The 19,480-nt window shown below is 39.7% G+C and overlaps 1 protein-coding gene across 1 annotated transcript in view; it reads left to right on the forward strand.

Moving 5' to 3' along the window:
• The first annotated feature begins 1,997 nt into the window (after window positions 1-1,997).
• LOC132127708 (chromodomain-helicase-DNA-binding protein 1-like) overlaps window positions 1,998-19,480 on the forward strand; it is a 28,138-nt gene continuing 10,655 nt past the window's right edge. Inside the window, 24 exon segments of the mRNA XM_059539750.1 lie at window positions 1,998-2,291; window positions 3,683-3,808; window positions 4,351-4,531; window positions 5,273-5,377; window positions 5,463-5,521; window positions 5,594-5,728; window positions 9,243-9,508; window positions 9,699-9,924; window positions 11,190-11,290; window positions 11,371-11,549; window positions 11,635-11,759; window positions 11,876-12,092; window positions 12,177-12,266; window positions 13,129-13,319; window positions 13,567-13,755; window positions 14,309-14,468; window positions 15,653-15,805; window positions 15,887-15,958; window positions 16,238-16,387; window positions 16,878-17,026; window positions 17,160-17,256; window positions 18,761-18,856; window positions 18,948-19,124; window positions 19,293-19,453. Of these exon segments, the coding sequence (XP_059395733.1) occupies window positions 3,756-3,808; window positions 4,351-4,531; window positions 5,273-5,377; window positions 5,463-5,521; window positions 5,594-5,728; window positions 9,243-9,508; window positions 9,699-9,924; window positions 11,190-11,290; window positions 11,371-11,549; window positions 11,635-11,759; window positions 11,876-12,092; window positions 12,177-12,266; window positions 13,129-13,319; window positions 13,567-13,755; window positions 14,309-14,468; window positions 15,653-15,805; window positions 15,887-15,958; window positions 16,238-16,387; window positions 16,878-17,026; window positions 17,160-17,256; window positions 18,761-18,856; window positions 18,948-19,124; window positions 19,293-19,453 (3,332 nt within the window). The 5' untranslated portion in view covers window positions 1,998-2,291; window positions 3,683-3,755.

The following is a 19,480-nucleotide window of genomic DNA, read 5'->3' on the forward strand; positions in this document are numbered from 1 at the left end:
TGGGTGGTTGTTCTGCACGCTTAGTAAAAAAACTACAGCTAGTCCAAAATGCAGCAGCAAGAGTTCTTACTAGAACCAGGAAGTATGACCATATTAGCCCGGTCCTGTCAACACTGCACCGGCTTCCTATCAAGCATCGCATAGATTTTAAAATATTGCTTATTACTTCTAAAGCCCTGAATGGTTTAGCACCTCAGTATTTGAATGAGCTCCTTTTACATTATAATCCTCTACGTCCGCTACGTTCTCAAAACTCAGGCAATTTGATAATACCTAGAATATCAAAATCAACTGCAGGCGGCAGATCCTTTTCCTATTTGGCGCCCAAACTCTGGAATAACCTACCTAACATTGTTCGGGAGGCAGACACACTCTTGCAGTTTAAATCTAGATTAAAGACCCATCTCTTTAACCTGGCATACACATAACATACTAATACGCTTTTAATATCCAAATCCGTTAAAGAATTTTTAGGCTGCATTAATTAGATAAACCGGAACCGGGAACACTTCCCATAACAACCTATGTACTTGCTACATCATTAGAAGAATGGCATCTACGCTAATATTAGTCTGTTTCTCTCTTGTTCCGAGGTCACCGTAGCCACCAGATCCAGTCTGTATCCAAATCAGAGGATCACTGCAGTCACCCGGATCCAGTACGTATCCAGACCAGATGCTGGATCAGCACCTAGAAAGGACCTCTACATCCCTGAAACACAGGGGAGACCAGGACAACTAGAGCCCCAGATACAGATCCCCTGTAAAGACCTTGTCTCAGAGGACCACCAGGACAAGACCACAGGAAACAGATGATTCTTCTGCACAATCTGACTTTGCTGCAGCCTGGAATTGAACTACTGGTTTCGTCTGGTCAGAGGAGAACTGGCCCCCCAACTGAGCCTGGTTTCTCCCAAGTTTTTTTCTCCATTCTGTCACCGATGGAGTTTCGGTTTCTTGCCGCGGTCGCCTCTGGCTTGCTTAGTTGGGGTCACTTCATCTACAGCGATATCGTTGACTTGATTGCAAATAAATGCACAGACACTATTTAACTGAACAGAGATGACATAACTGAATCCAATGATGAACTGCCTTTAACTATCATTTTTGCATTATTGACACAGTTTTCCTAATGAATGTTGTTCAGTTGCTTTGACGCAATGTATTTTGTTTAAAGCGCTATATAAATAAAGGTGACTTTGACTTTGACTTTAATCTCATTTTTAAACTCTGCGTTAGCCTTGCAATATCGGCAATACTATAATAAGAAATTTTACAGCAAATTTTTAAATTGATAATCTGAAAGCAAAAGCACAAACACAAATAAAACTAACAATTGTTGAGCACTTTTTTGATTAAACAAACCTTGATTTTGAATCATTCAATTTTTAAACACACTTTTGAATGATAACAATTTAAGTTTTTTATTTTTTATTGTTAGCTAGTAAACTGGTAAAACTACACACTGTAAACAATTATAGTGTACAGTATTAGTAGTTATGTTACTCTCTATGAAAATAATTCACAGGTTTCTACCTGCATTATATTTTGTGTTTTCGGGTTACAGGGTTACAATCACTGATCTATATATGATCTATCTATCTATCTATCTATCTATCTATCTATCTATCTATCTATCTATATATATATATATATATATATATATATATATATATATATATATATATATATATATATATATATATATATTATAGATCAGTTGTCACAACATATAATAGATATTTTATATATTTATATATTTTCTTACAATGTACTAACTGATCATCAATCACAGGTACAAGCTAACAAGGTTCATCATAAATGAAGAATTATTCAATTATTATTATTATCAAATTGAACAATTGCAAATAGCATTAACTTAATTCATGTGATGTGTGTACTGCTAGGGATCTTTGGTTTCCTCTTTTTGTGTAATTATGTAATGAAAGTATGTGCCTTTTTATTGTTTGTTTTTTCAACTAGTGAGGATTGCGCGTTGCGCGGGAGAGCGGTGACGTCACGGCCCGGGGTTTCGCTCTCTGTGTGCGCGAGCGTGTCATGGCGGAGACCGGCTGCTGAAGGATTTACAGCTGAAGTATGCCTGTTATCACACCTGTTTCCCGGCACATGGAATACCAAAACACTTTCTAGCGTCTAACCCCAAGGCACTCTTGACCGCGGGGGGGGGGGACTCAGACACCCATCTCTCGGAATAAAGTCTTAGGAGTGTTTTAGTGGAGCTCCCGAGCGACAGCAGAAAGAGCCGCGAGCAGAGCAGCGCGGGACAGGCAGGTAATAACAGAGAAAACACCTTCATTGTGAACCACGAGTGTGTGTACGAGACGGGGCTGGCGGAGAACCCGAGCCTGGCTGGGGCTTCATCAGTAGATGTCTATACACGGCTCGCGATGCTGTCTGTATTCACCAGTTTGAAGGGCTAATGAAAACAAACCGAGCGGCGGATCTACAGAAGCGCAGTGCGGCTCAACAACAGCGTGAAGACCAGACAGTTATCACGGAAAACAGCCCGAATACAACCGAAACCTCCCATAATAAGACAAAACCCACAGGTTCATTGTCACAACTGTTAGTTATATGTGCTTAAGACGAGCCAGCTAAATGCGAAGCAGAATGTCCCATCAAAATTAAACTCAAACTGAGTGAGGATGCTCATTTAGCTTAGCATGTGAGGTAACAGGCTAAACCAATAAACAAGAAGTTATACTGGGAGGATTCTATCGAAATATGGTTTAGATGGTACTGTATTATTAATCTGATCTAGATTATGTCTTAGTGGACTCCAGTAACGTGACTGTGTTAGCCAAACAGCTAGCACGCGATTCTCTCTTAGCAGTAGCATGCTAGGCTAAGTTAGCCTGTCCTGCCACAACTGGGAGAGACTGATGAACGATTTAAAGTGTATCGCCAATCCTGCACTTCTAGTGGTGTGAACGAACAAAACATGTCTCAATGATGTGAAATATAAACTCCGTGATAACGGGATTTGTAAACACCCCGAGGGTATTCCGCGCCTGTGCCCGAGCATGGCGCTGCTTCAGGCCGCCGCACAGCTCAGGACAGTCCGCTGCTTTTAGGCCTGGTCCCTAGAGGCCCCTGCGGTCAACATCACACAGATCGTTTTCATTCATTAAACGATGCAAAATATGTTGATATCCATAAGAGTTCTTTACGATTCATCTGTAGATTTTACGTAGAGACAAAACACGTGGTTTGCCGCTGAAGTAAATTTAGACTTTTTCTGTTATTGGTGTAGTTTTGAAAAGGGGAAGTAGAGAAGTAATCCTCTCGAAGATGCATTTGCTGATATAGTGTACTCCAGCCACATTGAGACCACAATATTGAAGAATAAACTAATAATATACAGTATTTACGTAACCAGTTAAAAAAAACACACTGAACACGTATGCAATGCATTCCTGCTAGTGTGTTTACAACGGCAAACAAAATGCAGACCTTTCTATATAAATACTTTGTGTAAATTTTCTGAAAACCAGCTGTTAAATTGTTTCAGCTGCTATGTTTGGTTAATTTCAGTTCCTCAGACTTCTTTATGCTGTAGTCTCTTAGAAAGAAATCAGTGATGTTTACTGGAAAGGTAAGATAAGTCTCCTTGATAAAAACATTCCATGTGTCTGAGTTTCTGTTTTCTGTTTTCTTTTTAGGTGAGCTGCTGTGAAGTGGCACACACAGACCGCAAGGATCTCATCAGGGTCTAATCTGTAATATTTGATTGCGATGGATGGACGCAGTGAGGATGAAAGTGTCAGCAACAGCAGCGGAGAGTCCAGGTAACCAGAATACATTGGTTTCCATGTTAACAAACTGTAAAGTAATGGTTTGTCTGAAAAAGAAAATTGTGGCAGTTTACACATTTGCATAGATTATAATCCGATTCCATTTACTTTACCGCCATCATCTGGTGTTGACAGGGTGTTTGACAGCAGGCTTTTTACATCAGAGCATTGCTCAAGCTGTTACATGCTAGCAGAATAAACCTTACATGTGCTTTTTGTCATGAGAGGAATTGGATTGTATGGCAGACTAATGGTTACTTTAGTGTAACTTACACCATCATCCATTCTTTCTGAGTCTGTTTCTCCTGTCACCCATTATTTCAGTGTTTTTTTTTCATTCCGTAGTCAATGTTTTGCCCAATTCAGGTCATTGTAGTGCTAAACATGCATACTACTGGAAAGTGCTATAGATTTAAATCATCAGTGAATAATGAAGCATGAATAACCTCATACTTTGCTTGTCTTCTCTCATGCACAGTGTGAAAGTGGGGGAATTGCTGAGGAATTGACTCGTGGTACCTGTTTTTGTGTCTCAGTAATTCAGATGATGAGTCTGGGTCAGGATCGGGCTCGGGATCGAGTTCAAGCAGCAGCAGTTCTAGCAGTAGCCAATCAGGGAGCAGTGACTCAGGAAGCGGCTCGGATTCTGGAAGCCACTCGGACTCTGAGAAATCCAAGGAAAAGAATGATCAAGACAACAAAATCGATGGAGCAGCGGTAAGCTTCATAAATCTTTTGTGTAAAGTTGTCAGATGCAAGGTGTAGTGCTATAAAGTGTGCATGAAATCAGGATTGACCTCATTATTTCACATGTAAAACAGTGGAAGTTTAAAGAAAGTGAAAGATTAAATTAAAGGAAATCAAAAGCACAAATCAGATGTTAACTGGATAGAGATAGTGTTTTGTTACCTTTTTTAAAATAAGTTTGTTTATACATAATTAAATGTTATCTTGGTAACTTCTATTTCATGTAGAAATGAAAAGCAATTTCGGTAAGAACTTTTAGCTTGTTACTGTTCCTCTCTGTGGGTGCTCATACTGACTCTCATTCTGTGAAGTTTATCGGATGTTCACTTGCTGTTACGACAAGCCTTCATGCACAATGGATTTTTAGATAAGTTTATTTTTACATTTCTGTCAAAGCACCTGATATGGCATCTTTTGCATTAAATGAAACATTACATTTACATAATACATAGGTTGCAGTTACCTTGCAGGCAAATACTGTTTTGTATCCGTTTAAATAAATCTCCACCTTTTGTGGTTTGATAAGGGCCACTAAACCATATCGTGCTTTTGATTTTAGTGTGTTTGAAGATGTTTGCTTCATGAAACCGCGGCGGGACAGATTCACGCTAATTAATGGGAAACACTAAGTAGGCACTTCACAGGGTTTCGGAACAGAGCCTTTGTTTCTAAGTGTTTTGAAAATGTCCCTGTTGTTGTAATTCCTTATAGTTTTGGAAGTCCAATCCCAGTATCCTGACAGTGCAAAGGACAGCCATGCTCAGGAAACAACAGCTTCAACAGCAGCAGAGCTCCTCAAACACCGGTTCAGACGAGGTACTGCGTGCTATTACTGCCACTTAGGGAATATTAACTCCAGAAAAATGATCATAAATTTTAAGTGTTTGTTGTGCTCCTGCAGGACTCTTCAAGTAGTGAGGAGTCGGATGATGAGTCAAAGAGCAGGAGTAAAGGGTGAGTGTTCATCTGTTTGGTGTGGAAAACACTCTGGCTCTGATCTGGTTAACATTGACCCTGGTGTTGTGTGTGTAGGTCTGACTCTGACTCGGGCTCTGGTTCAGGAAGTGGCTCGTCTGACTCTTCAGCAGAGGAGCAGGAGAACAGTGATGAGTCCGTGTCAGACTATGAGCCCAGTCACAAAGTCAAGAGCAGAAAACCTTCCAACAAGTACGGTTTTCACATCAATCTTGATTTACCTATGCCATTTTATAGAGGATATTTTTTCACAAAAGTCTTCCATTGTTTGTTTAGTGTTTTCTTTTTTTTTAATTAAACATGAAATCAAAATTCACCTTTTCTATTAATAAATGCATTCTATTGCATTTTTGCTCATTTTCACTAAATTTGGCGCACAGACTCATTTAAACACCCTTCCCCATGTAGAATAAAATTCAGAGTGGCTGGCCATTCAAATTTCTTAATACTACTGCTGAATTTTGATTGGCTGCCCGCTGGTGGCTTTTTTGGATAAGTAAATATAGTGGAATTGGTTATTCTCAAACCAAATTTGCCTGTTTTGGTCTTGTTTTTTTCTTCCACATGTGCCTGGAGCCTAAAGTGTCCTTAAGAAATCTTAAAATGTCTTAAATTCAGATTTAATGGGTGTTACATTTTTGGTCACATTACCCATAAAATATTTTCAGCCTGACAACAGACCTGTTTTTTTTCTTCCCCTGTTGTAGTTACAGCAGAATACAAGGCCAAACTACCCTCTTTGTTTATAAAATATTTTCAATAATAATTATAATAAAGGTTGAGCTACAGCAAGCTGACCTCCTTCAAGCTAGTTTAAAATGTTGTTTTTAAAAACGTACAAACGATACCCAGAGAAGCATCATAATGCGGGAATAATTCTTCTGATTATTACATTGTGTAAACAGCGATTGAAAATAGATAGTGTATTTCTGGTATCAAGATGGCGCTGTTGAGGCTCGCTGCCTGTCTCTCTGTGAGACTTAACAAATGAGCATAACAGCACACATAAGACATGATGCTTAGTTTATTCATAACATGATATAGTTAACTGACATACCATGACAAGGGAGCTATTTTGCTGAATATTCCTATGATTGCAAATGATTTTAATTCAATAAACAAGTAGGTTAGTCAAATAGTTAGTAATTTACTTACTTTTTAGACACAGTATTTACTGTTTTGTCCTGTTTTACCAACAGTAGAGGTGTTGCACAATCTCCAAGCAACAGTGTTTTGTTACTGAATGATTCAGTGTTTTGAACGAATCGGTCGAATGACTCAATTATTAAAGGGTTAGTTCACCCAATAATCAAATTTGTCATTAATAACTCACTCTCATGTCGTTCCAAACCCGTGAGACCTCCATTTATCTTCAGAACACAGTTTAAGATATTTTAGATTTAGTCCGAGAGCTCTCAGTCCCTCCATTGAAGCTGTGTGTACGGTCTACTGCCCATGTCCAGAAAGGTAAGAAAAACATCATCAAAGTAGTCCATGTGACATCAGAGGGTCAGTTAGAATAAATACATTTTGGTCCAAAAATATCAAAAAATACAACTTTATTCAGCATTGTCTTCTCTTCCGTGTCTGTTGTGAGAGAGAGTTCAAAACAAAGCAGTTTGTGATATCCGGTTCGTGAACGAATCACTCAATGTAACTGGATCTTCTTGAACCAGTTCACCAAATCGAACTGAATCGTTTTAAACGGTTCGCGTCTCCAATACGCATTAATCCACAAATGACTTAAACTTTTTTAATGAGACTGACACTCCCTCTGAGTTCAAACAAACCAATATCCCAGAGTAATTCATTTACTCAAACAGTACACTGACTGAACTGCTGTGAAGAGAGAACTGACATTAAACTTTAAATACAAAATACATTGGACTTTTTCTAAAGGTGTTAATAGTACAACCCGAATTCCGGAAAAGTTGGGATGTTTTTTAAATTTTAATAAAATGAAAACTAAAGGAATTTCAAATCACATGAGCCAATATTTTATTCACAATAGAACATAGATAACATAGCAAATGTTTAAACTGAGAAATTTTACACTTTTATCCACTTAATTAGCTCATTTAAAATTTAATGCCTGGTACAGGTCTCAAAAAAGTTGGCACGGGGGCAACAAATGGCTAAAAAAGCAAGCAGTTTTGAAAAGATTCAGCTGGGAGAACATCTAGTGATTAATTAAGTTAATTGATATCAGGTCTGTAACATGATTAGCTATAAAAGCTTTGTCTTAGAGAAGCAGAGTCTCTCAGAAGTAAAGATGGGCAGAGGCTCTCCAATCTGTGAAAGACTGCGTAAAAAAATTGTGGAAAACTTTAAAAACAATGTTCCTCAACGTCAAATTGCAAAGGCTTTGCAAATCTCATCATCTACAGTGCATAACATCATCAAAAGATTCAGAGAAACTGGAGAAATCTCTGTGCGTAAGGGACAAGGCCGGAGACCTTTATTGGATGCCCGTGGTCTTCGGGCTCTCAGACGACACGGCATCACTCATCGGCATGATTGTGTCAATGACATTACTAAATGGGCCCAGGAATACTTTCAGAAACCACTGTCGGTAAACACAATCCGCCGTGCCATCAGCAGATGCCAACTAAAGCTCTATCATGCAAAAAGGAAGCCATATGTGAACATGGTCCAGAAGCGCCGTCGTGTCCTGTGGGCCAAGGCTCATTTAAAATGGACTATTTCAAAGTGGAATAGTGTTTTATGGTCAGACGAGTCCAAATTTGACATTCTTGTTGGAAATCACGGACGCCGTGTCCTCCGGGCTAAAGAGGAGGGAGACCTTCCAGCATGTTATCAGCGTTCAGTTCAAAAGCCAGCATCTCTGATGGTATGGGGGTGCATAAGTGCATACGGTATGGGCAGCTTGCATGTTTTGGAAGGCTCTGTGAATGCTGAAAGGTATATAAAGGTTTTAGAGCAACATATGCTTCCCTCCAAACAACGTCTATTTCAGGGAAGGCCTTGTTTATTTCAGCAGGACAATGCAAAACCACATACTGCAGCTATAACAACAGCATGGCTTCGTTGTAGAAGAGTCCGGGTGCTAACCTGGCCTGCCTGCAGTCCAGATCTTTCACCTATAGAGAACATTTGGCGCATCATTAAACGAAAAATACGTCAAAGACGACCACGAACTCTTCAGCAGCTGGAAATCTATATAAGGCAAGAATGGGACCAAATTCCAACAGCAAAACTCCAGCAACTCATAGCCTCAATGCCCAGACGTCTTCAAACTGTTTTGAAAAGAAAAGGAGATGCTACACCATGGTAAACATGCCCCGTCCCAACTATTTTGAGACCTGTAGCAGAAATCAAAATTGAAATGAGCTCATTTTGTGCATAAAATTGTAAACTTTCTCAGTTTAAACATTTGCTATGTTATCTATGTTCTATTGTGAATAAAATATTGGCTCATGTTATTTGAAAGTCTTTTAGTTTTCATTTTATTAAAATTTAAAAAACGTCCCAACTTTTCCGGAATTCGGGTTGTATTTCAGATACATGTATTTGAAATACTGCCCAACCCTGCAGGAACCCCTCAGCAGTCTAATAATGCAGTTGAGTACCTGATGTATTTTGAAAATCCAAATTCAAAAATACTCAGATTAAATGTATTTAAAGGCAAAATAGTATTTTGTTGCTGTACTGTTGCTGAATGAATCTTTGCTATCTCATCTCTCAGGGCCAATGCCAGGAATGGGAAAAATAACAAAGCTCCCAAGATGAAGCCCTCCTGCTCCTCCTCCGATGACGAGGACGATTATAAAAAAGCTTTAGCAGGGCCTCGGCGGCAGGCCACAGTCAATGTGAGCTATAAAGAAGATGAGGAACTGAAGACTGATTCAGATGACCTGGTGGAAGTGTGCGGAGAGGACGTCCCACCGCCGGAGGAGGACGAGTTTGAGACACTGGAAAGAGTTATGGAAATGAGGATAGGCCGGAAAGGAGGTGAGAACAAAAAAATGAAGTATCTTTTGTACGTTTGACAACCGTTCAATCTGTGTGACATGAATAAATCCACACAGCTTTCAATAGGTTCAGTCTGTTTCTCTTGAGGCAGAGTGAAGTGTGAAAACACATTCAGCTTGGGAGAAAAGTTTAGAGATCTGTATTAAAGTGTTGTCTTGTTCTTTAACAGCAACTGGGGCCGTAACCACAGTGTATGCAGTGGAAGCAGATGGAGACCCCAACGCCAACTTTGACCCCAACAGACAGCCAGGAGAGGTACAGTACTTGATGAAATGGAAGAACTGGTCCCACATTCACAACACCTGGGAGACAGAGGAGACGCTCAAACAACAGAACGCGAGGGGCATGAAGAAACTGGACAACTTCAAGAAAAAAGAGCAGGAGAAAAAGAAATGGTATGATTCCCTTAATGATACTTAGAGGGTTAGTTCAGCCAAAAAGGAAAATTATGTGATTAACTCACCCTCATGTCGTTCCAAACCCGTGAGACCTCCGTTTATCTTCTGAACACAGTTTAAGATATTTTAGATTTAGTCCGAGAGCTCTCAGTCCCTCCATTGAAGCTGTGTGTACGATCTACTGTCCATGTCCAGAAAGGTAAGAGAAACATCATCGAAGTAGTCCATGTGACATCAGAGGGTCAGTTAGAATTTGTTGAAGCATCGAAAATACATTTTGGTCCAAACATAACAAAAACTACGACTTTATTCAGCATTGTCTTCTCTTTCTTGTCTGTTGTGAGAGAGTTCAAAACAAAGCAGTTTGTCATATCCGGTTCGTGAACGAATCATTCAGTTCACCAAACCGAACTGAATCATTTTAAATGGTTCGCGTCTCCAATACGCATTAATCCACAAATGACTTAAGCTGTTAATTTTTTTAATGTGGCTGACATTCCCTCTGATTTCAAACAAACCAATATCCCGGAGTAATTCATTTACTCAAACAGTACACTGACTGAACTGCTGTGAAGAGAGAACTGAAGATGAACACAGAGCCGAGCCAGATAATGACTCGTTCACGAGTCAAGAACTGTTTCTGTCAGACGCGTCCGATTCGAGAACCGAGGAGCTGATGATACTGCGCATGTGTGATTCAGTGTGAAGCAGACCGACACACAGAGCGTCTGAACCGAACTGATTCTTTTGGTGATTGATTCTGAACTGATTCTGTGCTAGTGTTATGAGCGCCGGTAAACCGAAGGCTTGAATCAAGGGCAATCATCGCAAATGACGACATTAAGTCGAGCGCAAAAGAACCGGTGAACCGTTTTCTTCAACCGGTTTATTGAATCGAACTGGCCGAAAGAACCGGTTCATGGAAAAAACTGAACTTCCCATCACAGTGACATGGCTAACGTGTTATCTTTGTTATTGGGCAAACCAGAAAACATGGAAGCAGCGCTCACAACAGACACGGAAGAGAAGACAATGCTGAATAAAGTCATAGTTTTTGCTATTTTTGGACCAAAATGTATTTTCGATGCTTCAACAAATTCTAACTGACCCTCTGATGTCACATGGACTACTTTGATGATGTTTTTCTTACCTTTCTGGACATGGACAGTATACCGTACATACATTTTTGGGTGAACTAACCCTTTAATTTCCTTTAGGTAATGTGGCATAGATGCTAATTTGATTAAACACTGTCACCGTAGGCTCAAATCTGCCTCGCCTGAGGATGTTGAATACTTCAACTGTCAGCAGGAGCTCATGGATGACTTGCATTCACAATATCAGCTTGTGGAGAGGATCATCGGTAACAGGACACTACCTCCTATTGTCTTTGTTTCAATCCATTGATATTTATTGACCTTTTCGGTTGTCTTAATCTTGCAGGACATTCAAATCAGAAGTCTGCCGCAGGTTATCCAGATTACCTGTGTAAATGGCAGGGGCTGTCATACTCTGAGTGCAGCTGGGAAGACGGTGCTCTCATTGCCAGAAAGTTTCAAAAGTGCATTGATGAGTACATGAGTCGGAATCAGTGCAAAACCATTCCCTCCAGAGATTGCAAGGTAACTGGAGTCAACGCCGGTCATCTGAGCAAGTGACTCAAACCCCAATCACTGTACAACCAGTTAAATGTTTGATTTCCTGTAGGTTTTAAAACAGAGGCCACGGTTTGTACCCATGAAGAAGCAGCCTCACTACATTGGTGCAGATGGATTGGAGCTGCGGGACTATCAGCTGGAGGGTCTGAACTGGATGGCCCATTCTTGGTGCAAGTATGTCCGTTTGGTTTCTACCTAATAGACATCACGCTGGTTTCATTGATGGATAGATTGCCACAGTCGTGAGTGATTTAATCAGTTTCTTCACTCATTCTCTTCTACTTTCCCAGAGGGAACAGTTGTATCCTGGCTGATGAGATGGGTTTGGGCAAAACAATCCAGACTATCAGCTTCCTCAATTACTTGTTCAATGAGCACCAGCTTTACGGGCCGTTCCTTCTGGTGGTGCCTCTGTCTACCCTCACATCCTGGCAGAGGGAGATCCAGCTCTGGGCTCCTCAGATTAATTTTGTGGTGTACCTGGGAGACATCAGCAGCAGAAACATGGTACGATTTAAAAAAATCTAAGAGTGTGCATTTCCTAGATTTCTTGCACACAAGAAGTGTAACGCCAGTCTGTTTGATGTTCAGATCCGGACACATGAATGGATGCATCCACAGACCAAACGACTGAAGTTCAACGTTCTGCTTACTACATATGAAATTCTGCTGAAGGATAAGGTACAGCTTGAGCCGAAAGCCAAATTTAAAAGGGCACCTATTGTGTCCCTTTTTATAAGATGTAATATAAGTGTCAGGTGTCCCCAGAATGTGTCTTTGGAGTTTCATTTACAAGTCATTTACTGTTTCATTGTGAAAATGCCTACCGTATTTTCCGGACTATAAGTCGAACTTTTTTTTATAGTTTGGCTGGTCCTGCGACTTATAGTCAGGTGCGACTTATTTATCAAAATTAATTTGACATGAACCAAGAGAAATGAACTAAGAGACCTGAACCAATAGAAAACATTACCGTCTACAGCCGCCAGAGGGCGCTCTATAATGCTCAGTGCTCCTGTAGTCGTAAATGCGACTTATAGTCCAGTGCGACTTATAGTCCGAAAAATACGGTATTTTGATTGGGAGCAGAAACATGCTGTTTTTGTGTGTGTCTCTTTAAATGCAAATGAGTTGCTGCTCCCCGCCCCCTTTTCCAGATTAGGGCTGTGCCTTCAGAGCTCCTACCTCAGAAACTGCTAAAAACATCTGTTTGGTTTTGATTGTCGTGCTGAAATCATGCGTTTAAAGCAATATTAGTTTAAACTTTTGATAAGGTTTTCTCACATTTGACAGAGTCTGCAAACAGCTTGTTCTGAGACACTGCTTAGGATTTATGAGGGTAAAAAAAAAAGGAGCAGGTGGATTTTAATCATTATGGGGTGGTTGTGTGCATACTTCCAACACACATTTATGATCAAACAACATGTAAAAGTGAATTCTGCATAAAAGGTGCCCTTTATTGCATATGATATTAATATCTATGTAAAAGAGAGAAATGTGAATTTTATCAGAGCAGAGCTCATTGTTATGTTTTCTCTTGCAGTCCTTTTTAGGAAATGTGAGCTGGGCATTCATTGGTGTAGACGAGGCCCATCGGCTGAAGAACGACGATTCGCTCCTCTACAAGACTATGATTGAGTTCAAGTCCAACCACAGACTCCTGATCACAGGCACACCCCTCCAGAACTCACTCAAAGAGCTCTGGTCTCTGCTACACTTTATTATGCCTGAAAAGTAGGTGTCCTCCTGTCACATCAGTTCAATATGTAGCCATATACTTCATTGCAGCAGTGCTACTATATGCAAGCAAACTTTTTTTTTATGTGGGTTTTTGATAGCTCTCGTAACGTTTTGTGGTTTGTTTTAAGCGGTCAAGGCTGAGTACCATAGAGAGAAGAGTTAACCACATTCTTGTATCGGTGTGTTACAATGTAATAGATGTCACTGAATGCAGGGCTGATATAAACTGATATGTTGGTAGATTTCACTCGTGGGAGCTGTTTGAAGAGGAACATGGCAAAGGCAGAGACTCTGGCTACACCAGTCTTCACAAGGAGCTGGAGCCCTTCCTGCTGCGCAGAGTGAAGAAGGACGTGGAGAAATCTCTGCCTGCCAAGGTGGAGCAGATCCTCAGGGTGGAGATGAGCGCCATTCAGAAACAATACTACAAGTAAGACAGCTTTTAGAGTAAAGTGTTGAGTACAGTAGAGAGAGACTGCACAAACACAAGCTTTTCCAAGACAGCATGGAAGCACCATTTTACTCTATTAGTTCAATTGGTCTTGTCACTCTATATCCTAACAAATTGTTGTGTCTGAAGAAAATCCACCTTGGCTATATCTGACCCTGGAGCACAAAACCAGTGTGGTTTATTAGGAGGACAATATTTGGGCGAGATACAACTATCTGAAAATCTGGAATCTGAGGGTGCAAAAAAAATCTAAATGCTGAGAAAATCAAAAATTAAGTTTTTATATATTTACGGTAGGAAATTTACAAAATGTATTCATGAAACATGATCTTTACTTAATATGCTAATGATTTTTGGCATAAAATAAAAATGTATAATTTAGACCCATACAATGTTTTTTTTTTTTTGCTATTGCTTAAAATACACCCCTGTGACTTAAGACTGGTTTTGTGCCCCAGGGTCCCATATAATTCCCTCTTATATCCAATCTTTAAATTAAATGCCCATACATAAATCATTATTTTTTGTTAAGGTGGATATTGACCAGGAACTATAAAGCGCTGAGTAAAGGCACTAAAGGAAGCAGGTCAGGCTTCCTCAACATCATGATGGAGCTGAAGAAATGCTGTAACCACTGCTACCTCATTAAATCACCAGAGGAGGAGTTCTACAACAGACAAGAAGGACTGCAGGTGTGTTCTCACCCACAGGTGGAAAGAACCGATTAGCCTAAATTATAATAATAACATATATAACTAGATAGTAAAGTTTGTGGTCAAACTTTAAGTTGGCTTGAAAAAGCCTGGCCAGAAAGTTTGAAAAATTTTGAAAGTTTGAAAAGTTTAATAAGTTTAAAAATATTTAAAGATATTTAAAGTTTGAAAAGTTAAGAAGTTTAAAAAAGAAAGTGATTAACATATTGCTAGCATTAAAAGCAAGTGACTACCATGTCATTAGCATGATTAGCAAAGTTGCTAGCATGATTACCAAGTGACTAGCATGTACTTAACATGATTAGCAAGGTATCTAGCATGTCACTAGCATAAGCAAGTGACTAGCATGTCACTAGCATGATTAGCAAGTTACTAACATGTCGCTAGCATGTTTCTAGCATGATTAGCAAGTGACTAGCATGCTCCTAGCATGATTAGCATGTCGCTAGCATGTTTCTAGCATGATTAACGTGGTTATCATGTCTCTAGCATGATTAGCAAGTTGCTAGCATGATTAGCATGTTGCTAGTATGTTTGCTAACATGTTTATAGCATGCTAATCATGCCAGCTAGCTATCATGCTAGTCGCATGATAATCATGCTATAAACATGTTAGCAAACATACTAGCAACATGCTAATCATGCTAGCAACTTGCTAATCATGCTAGAGACATGATAACCAAATGAAAATGAAATGTTAGTCTGAATGCACTGTAAGTCACTTTGGATAAAAGCGTCTGCTAAATGCATACATTTTTATCCAAAGTGACTTACAGTGCATTCAGACTAACATTTTCATTTTATGAAAAGAAAACATTACCATGCTCACCAGTTGCGCTCAGTATTTCCTGAACACATACAAATGTTTTTTTGTGCACTTGCAAAAATGTCACTTTAGGGCAAGGGAATGTAGGATGGTTTAAATTAAATATATATATATATATATATATATATATATATATATATATATATATATATAAAACCACATTCTAAATTAAAATTCCCTCAGTAAGTGTCACTAAGCAGACATCCTAGAAAATACCCGTGTGGAGGAATCTGAATATTGTGTTGAACCTCCATAGTGAAAAGGGCTACTCTAGCTGGGGGAAAAACCTGTCCTGTATAATCACAGCTAACCAAATCTGTATATATATTGTCTGCAGCACCTTATTCGCAGCAGTGGGAAGCTGATTCTTCTGGATAAACTGCTGGTTCGGCTGAAGGAGCGAGGGCACCGTGTGCTCATCTTCTCCCAGATGGTTCGGATGCTGGACATCCTGGCTGAGTACCTGAAGTACAGGCAGTTCTTATTCCAGGTGATGACCGGACTCACTCGCTGGAGTTACAGGCACTGTTTGTGTCTCAGGCGTGACTCACAGAGGTGTTTGTGTTCACAGAGACTGGACGGGTCCATCAAGGGTGAGATGAGGAAGCAGGCTTTAGATCATTTCAATGCAGAGGGCTCTGAGGTATGTGTGAAGTGGCTGATTATTAAGGGTTAAAATACTCGTTCTGGTGTCGATTGCATTATCATTGTGAAGTCTAAAATTGTGTCACTTTGATCTGATTAAATTATTTTGGTACAATTCATGTTTATTAAAATAATAAAGTAGGCTTTTGGTTCACAATCTCTCAATGAATGGAAACGAATTAAATGTATGTTCTCCAAATGTAAAGTGTAATATGAGGAAAGTTTGTAGATTTAGAGAGAAAATAGAAAAATTGAGGTTTGCCGTTGTGTTTTGCAGGATTTCTGCTTCCTGTTGTCCACGCGAGCAGGTGGTCTGGGCATTAACCTGGCCTCTGCAGATACAGTGGTCATTTTTGACTCGGACTGGAACCCTCAGAACGACCTGCAGGCCCAGGCCAGAGCGCACAGGATTGGGCAGAAGAAACAGGTCCGCATCAGCTCCACACTTTACATGCATGTTACCTGACTGATATATTAGTCAACACATCTAGTGTATGCTGACTTCATTGATATTAATCCGAGCTGCACATATTGTCTTTCGTTGTAACCTGGTCTGACTTCATCATAATAATATTTAAATTGAAAAATTCTGATTTATAAAATGTATCTCCATATTTAAACCTCAGTTGCCCAGAGAGTTCAATCATTTTTTTATTTTATTTTTTTTGTTGAATTGTTCGAATATTGTATTTTTGGATCGTCATGACCCTGAAAACTGTACATGGGAGATTTGTAAACGCATAAAAGTGCACCAAAATGAGTAATGCTCATAAACGGCTGTCTCAAGTATAACTAAATCACCTGGCAACAGTATTCATTACATCATGACTTCATTTGCACTAATTCATCTTCACATGTATTCTTTATAATGCAGTGTAGTTCAGTACTGTACATGTTTCTGTAATCTTCTCTTTCAGGTAAATATATACCGTCTGGTGACGAAGGGCTCGGTTGAGGAGGATATTATTGAGAGAGCCAAGAAGAAAATGGTGTTGGACCACCTGGTGATCCAGAGGATGGACACCACGGGGAAGACTGTCCTGGACACGGGTGCTGCTCCTTCAAGGTAGAGCTACCTAACTCGACAAACGCTTTTCTTTTTTATTGAAGAACATGCAAAAAACTGTGGAAGGTCTGGTATGTGTCTATGGTGTGTACTTGTAAATGATGGCGTGTTATTGTTGTGTGATTTCCTGCAGTTCCACTCCATTCAACAAGGAGGAACTGTCAGCCATCCTGAAGTTCGGTGCTGAAGAGCTTTTCAAAGAGTCTGAGGGAGAGGAGCAGGAGCCACAGGTGTGTGGGGTGAACACTAGGGCTGGGCCATATATACTGGATCCGGACTACGTTTCTGTGCTGCAGCGTCACAAGTGTTTGTCATTCTGAATGTGTTTAAGTGCTATGGTTTTCCCTATAGTAGTGAACTGACCTCTCAACTGGTGCCTTATTGAGCCTATATGGTCAAATACTAGGGCTGGGCGGTTTTGCAAAAAACATTTTAATATCGATTTTTCCAAGCACACCACACATGAAGTTGTCAACATGATGTAAATGTTAAACAAATCGCTTGTTAAATATCTTTGCAGAAAAGATAAAAAAACTGCAACTACATCTTGTACAAACTTGTCTTATAAAATATTATGTGTTCACAAAAATGCTTTTAAAAATTCTCAAAAGTCAAGGTCATTCAAATTCAGGATGACTGAAGGAGTAACCGCAGTAGACTATTATTAACTATAACTGTTCTGTAAAAACAGCAGCTTTCAGTCTGTCACCGTGATGCTAACATGAAATATCAGACACACAGTAGTAGTTCTTTACAGGTTTTCATTCGATTGCACTTCTTTTCCAGTGTTTTGTCTATGTGAACAGAGACGTCTTTGTCTGTAACACTCGTGTCTCATGCATGAAACGGCAGTCTGTAACACGCCGCTCAAGTTAAAGTTCACTCCCATCTTCTTGCATGTTTTACCTATTCCACTGCCACTTCACATCTCTGTCAAAACCAAAGTGCTGTGAATGACGCCTAGTGCTATATTTCGCACGTCTGTGTAATCGTGTGCTGACATGTGGTTGAATCATTTTTTTCTCTTTACTCTTAACACCGGCATATTGTGTCAAAGTGTCTAATTCTAATATTTGGAAATATTTTTATTCAAAATCGTAATTCCTCGATTTCTAAAAAATAAAATCGTTGCAGAACAAATTTGAATGAATCAATAAAATCCATCAAAAAAGCCCATCCCTATCAAATACACACTAGTGTCTGTGTCATGAATGTTAATCAACTACAAAAGAGAGAATCTCACTGTTATTGACTTCTGTAACTTAAATAAGAGTAAATGGATATTTATTTGATTTAATTTACATGGTGATTGCTATGCAGTGGATTTTGGTTGGTTTGTTCATATCATACAGTTTTAATATTTCTAGTGCTTGGAGTTTAGGTCTATTTTATGTGTTGTAGTTTTTAGCTTATTGCTTGTTATTAGTTCTTTTGTTCTTATTTTCTCGCTGACTGTTGACTTGTCTTCAGTGAGCATGAGATTATTTTTTTTTTGTACTTATCTCAGGGCTAGTATTATTTTTTGTGATCTTGAAATTGATGGCAAGAAATTAGAAATTGCAGTGGTTTCAAATATTTTGATATCATTACACCTTTACCATGCAAAAACTATGTATACTGTAATCATGACAGAATTACTCCTTGTCATAAGATTTTGGTCCTGTTTCCCCAAACATAGCCGTCGTGTTGCTTGTGTGCAGCTGCTTCTGATTGACTTGTTGGTTGGTTTGGCAGGAGATGGACATTGATGAAATCCTGAAGAGAGCAGAGACCCGAGAGAACGACCCTGGACCGTCGACTGTAGGAGAGGAGCTCCTCTCACAATTTAAGGTTTACACTTTAAAACTTCAGCTTCCACATGTGCTGGACCGTCTCGAGAGGCTATCAGTCACAATTAAACAATGCCTGCTCCGTCCTGCAGGTGGCAAACTTCTCCATGATGGAGGAGGAGGAGATTGACATGGACACTGAGAGGGACAGTAAGAACTGGGATGACATTATCCCAGAGGAACAGCGGAGGAGACTCGAGGAAGAGGAGCGACAAAAAGAGCTAGCCGAGATCTATTTATTGCCCCGCATGAGGAAGTGTGCTAAACAGGTCAACCACTCATACAGCGTTTGTCAAAACGTTAAATATTAGTATAAAAAACAAAATACAGAAATAATCTAAAAGATTTGTGCTCTGTGCATAATGTTTTGAATGTATAAAACTAAACCAGACCAAAGCATATTGAGCTTCATGTCTTTCTTTATTTTGTGATGACAGTCCAACTTTAATGGAAACGAGGGCAGACGCAGCAGGAACAGACGATACCCTGCTTCAGACAGCGATTCTGGCTCCGACAGGAAGAGGCCCAAGAAACGAGGAAGACCTCGAACTATTCCAAGAGAGAACATCAAGGGTTTCACTGATGCGGAGATACGCAGGTAAAGCACATTCAACACTCGGGGCCA

The sequence above is a fragment of the Carassius carassius genome, chromosome 45, assembly GCF_963082965.1.
Source record: "Carassius carassius chromosome 45, fCarCar2.1, whole genome shotgun sequence".
NCBI lineage: Eukaryota > Metazoa > Chordata > Actinopteri > Cypriniformes > Cyprinidae > Carassius > Carassius carassius.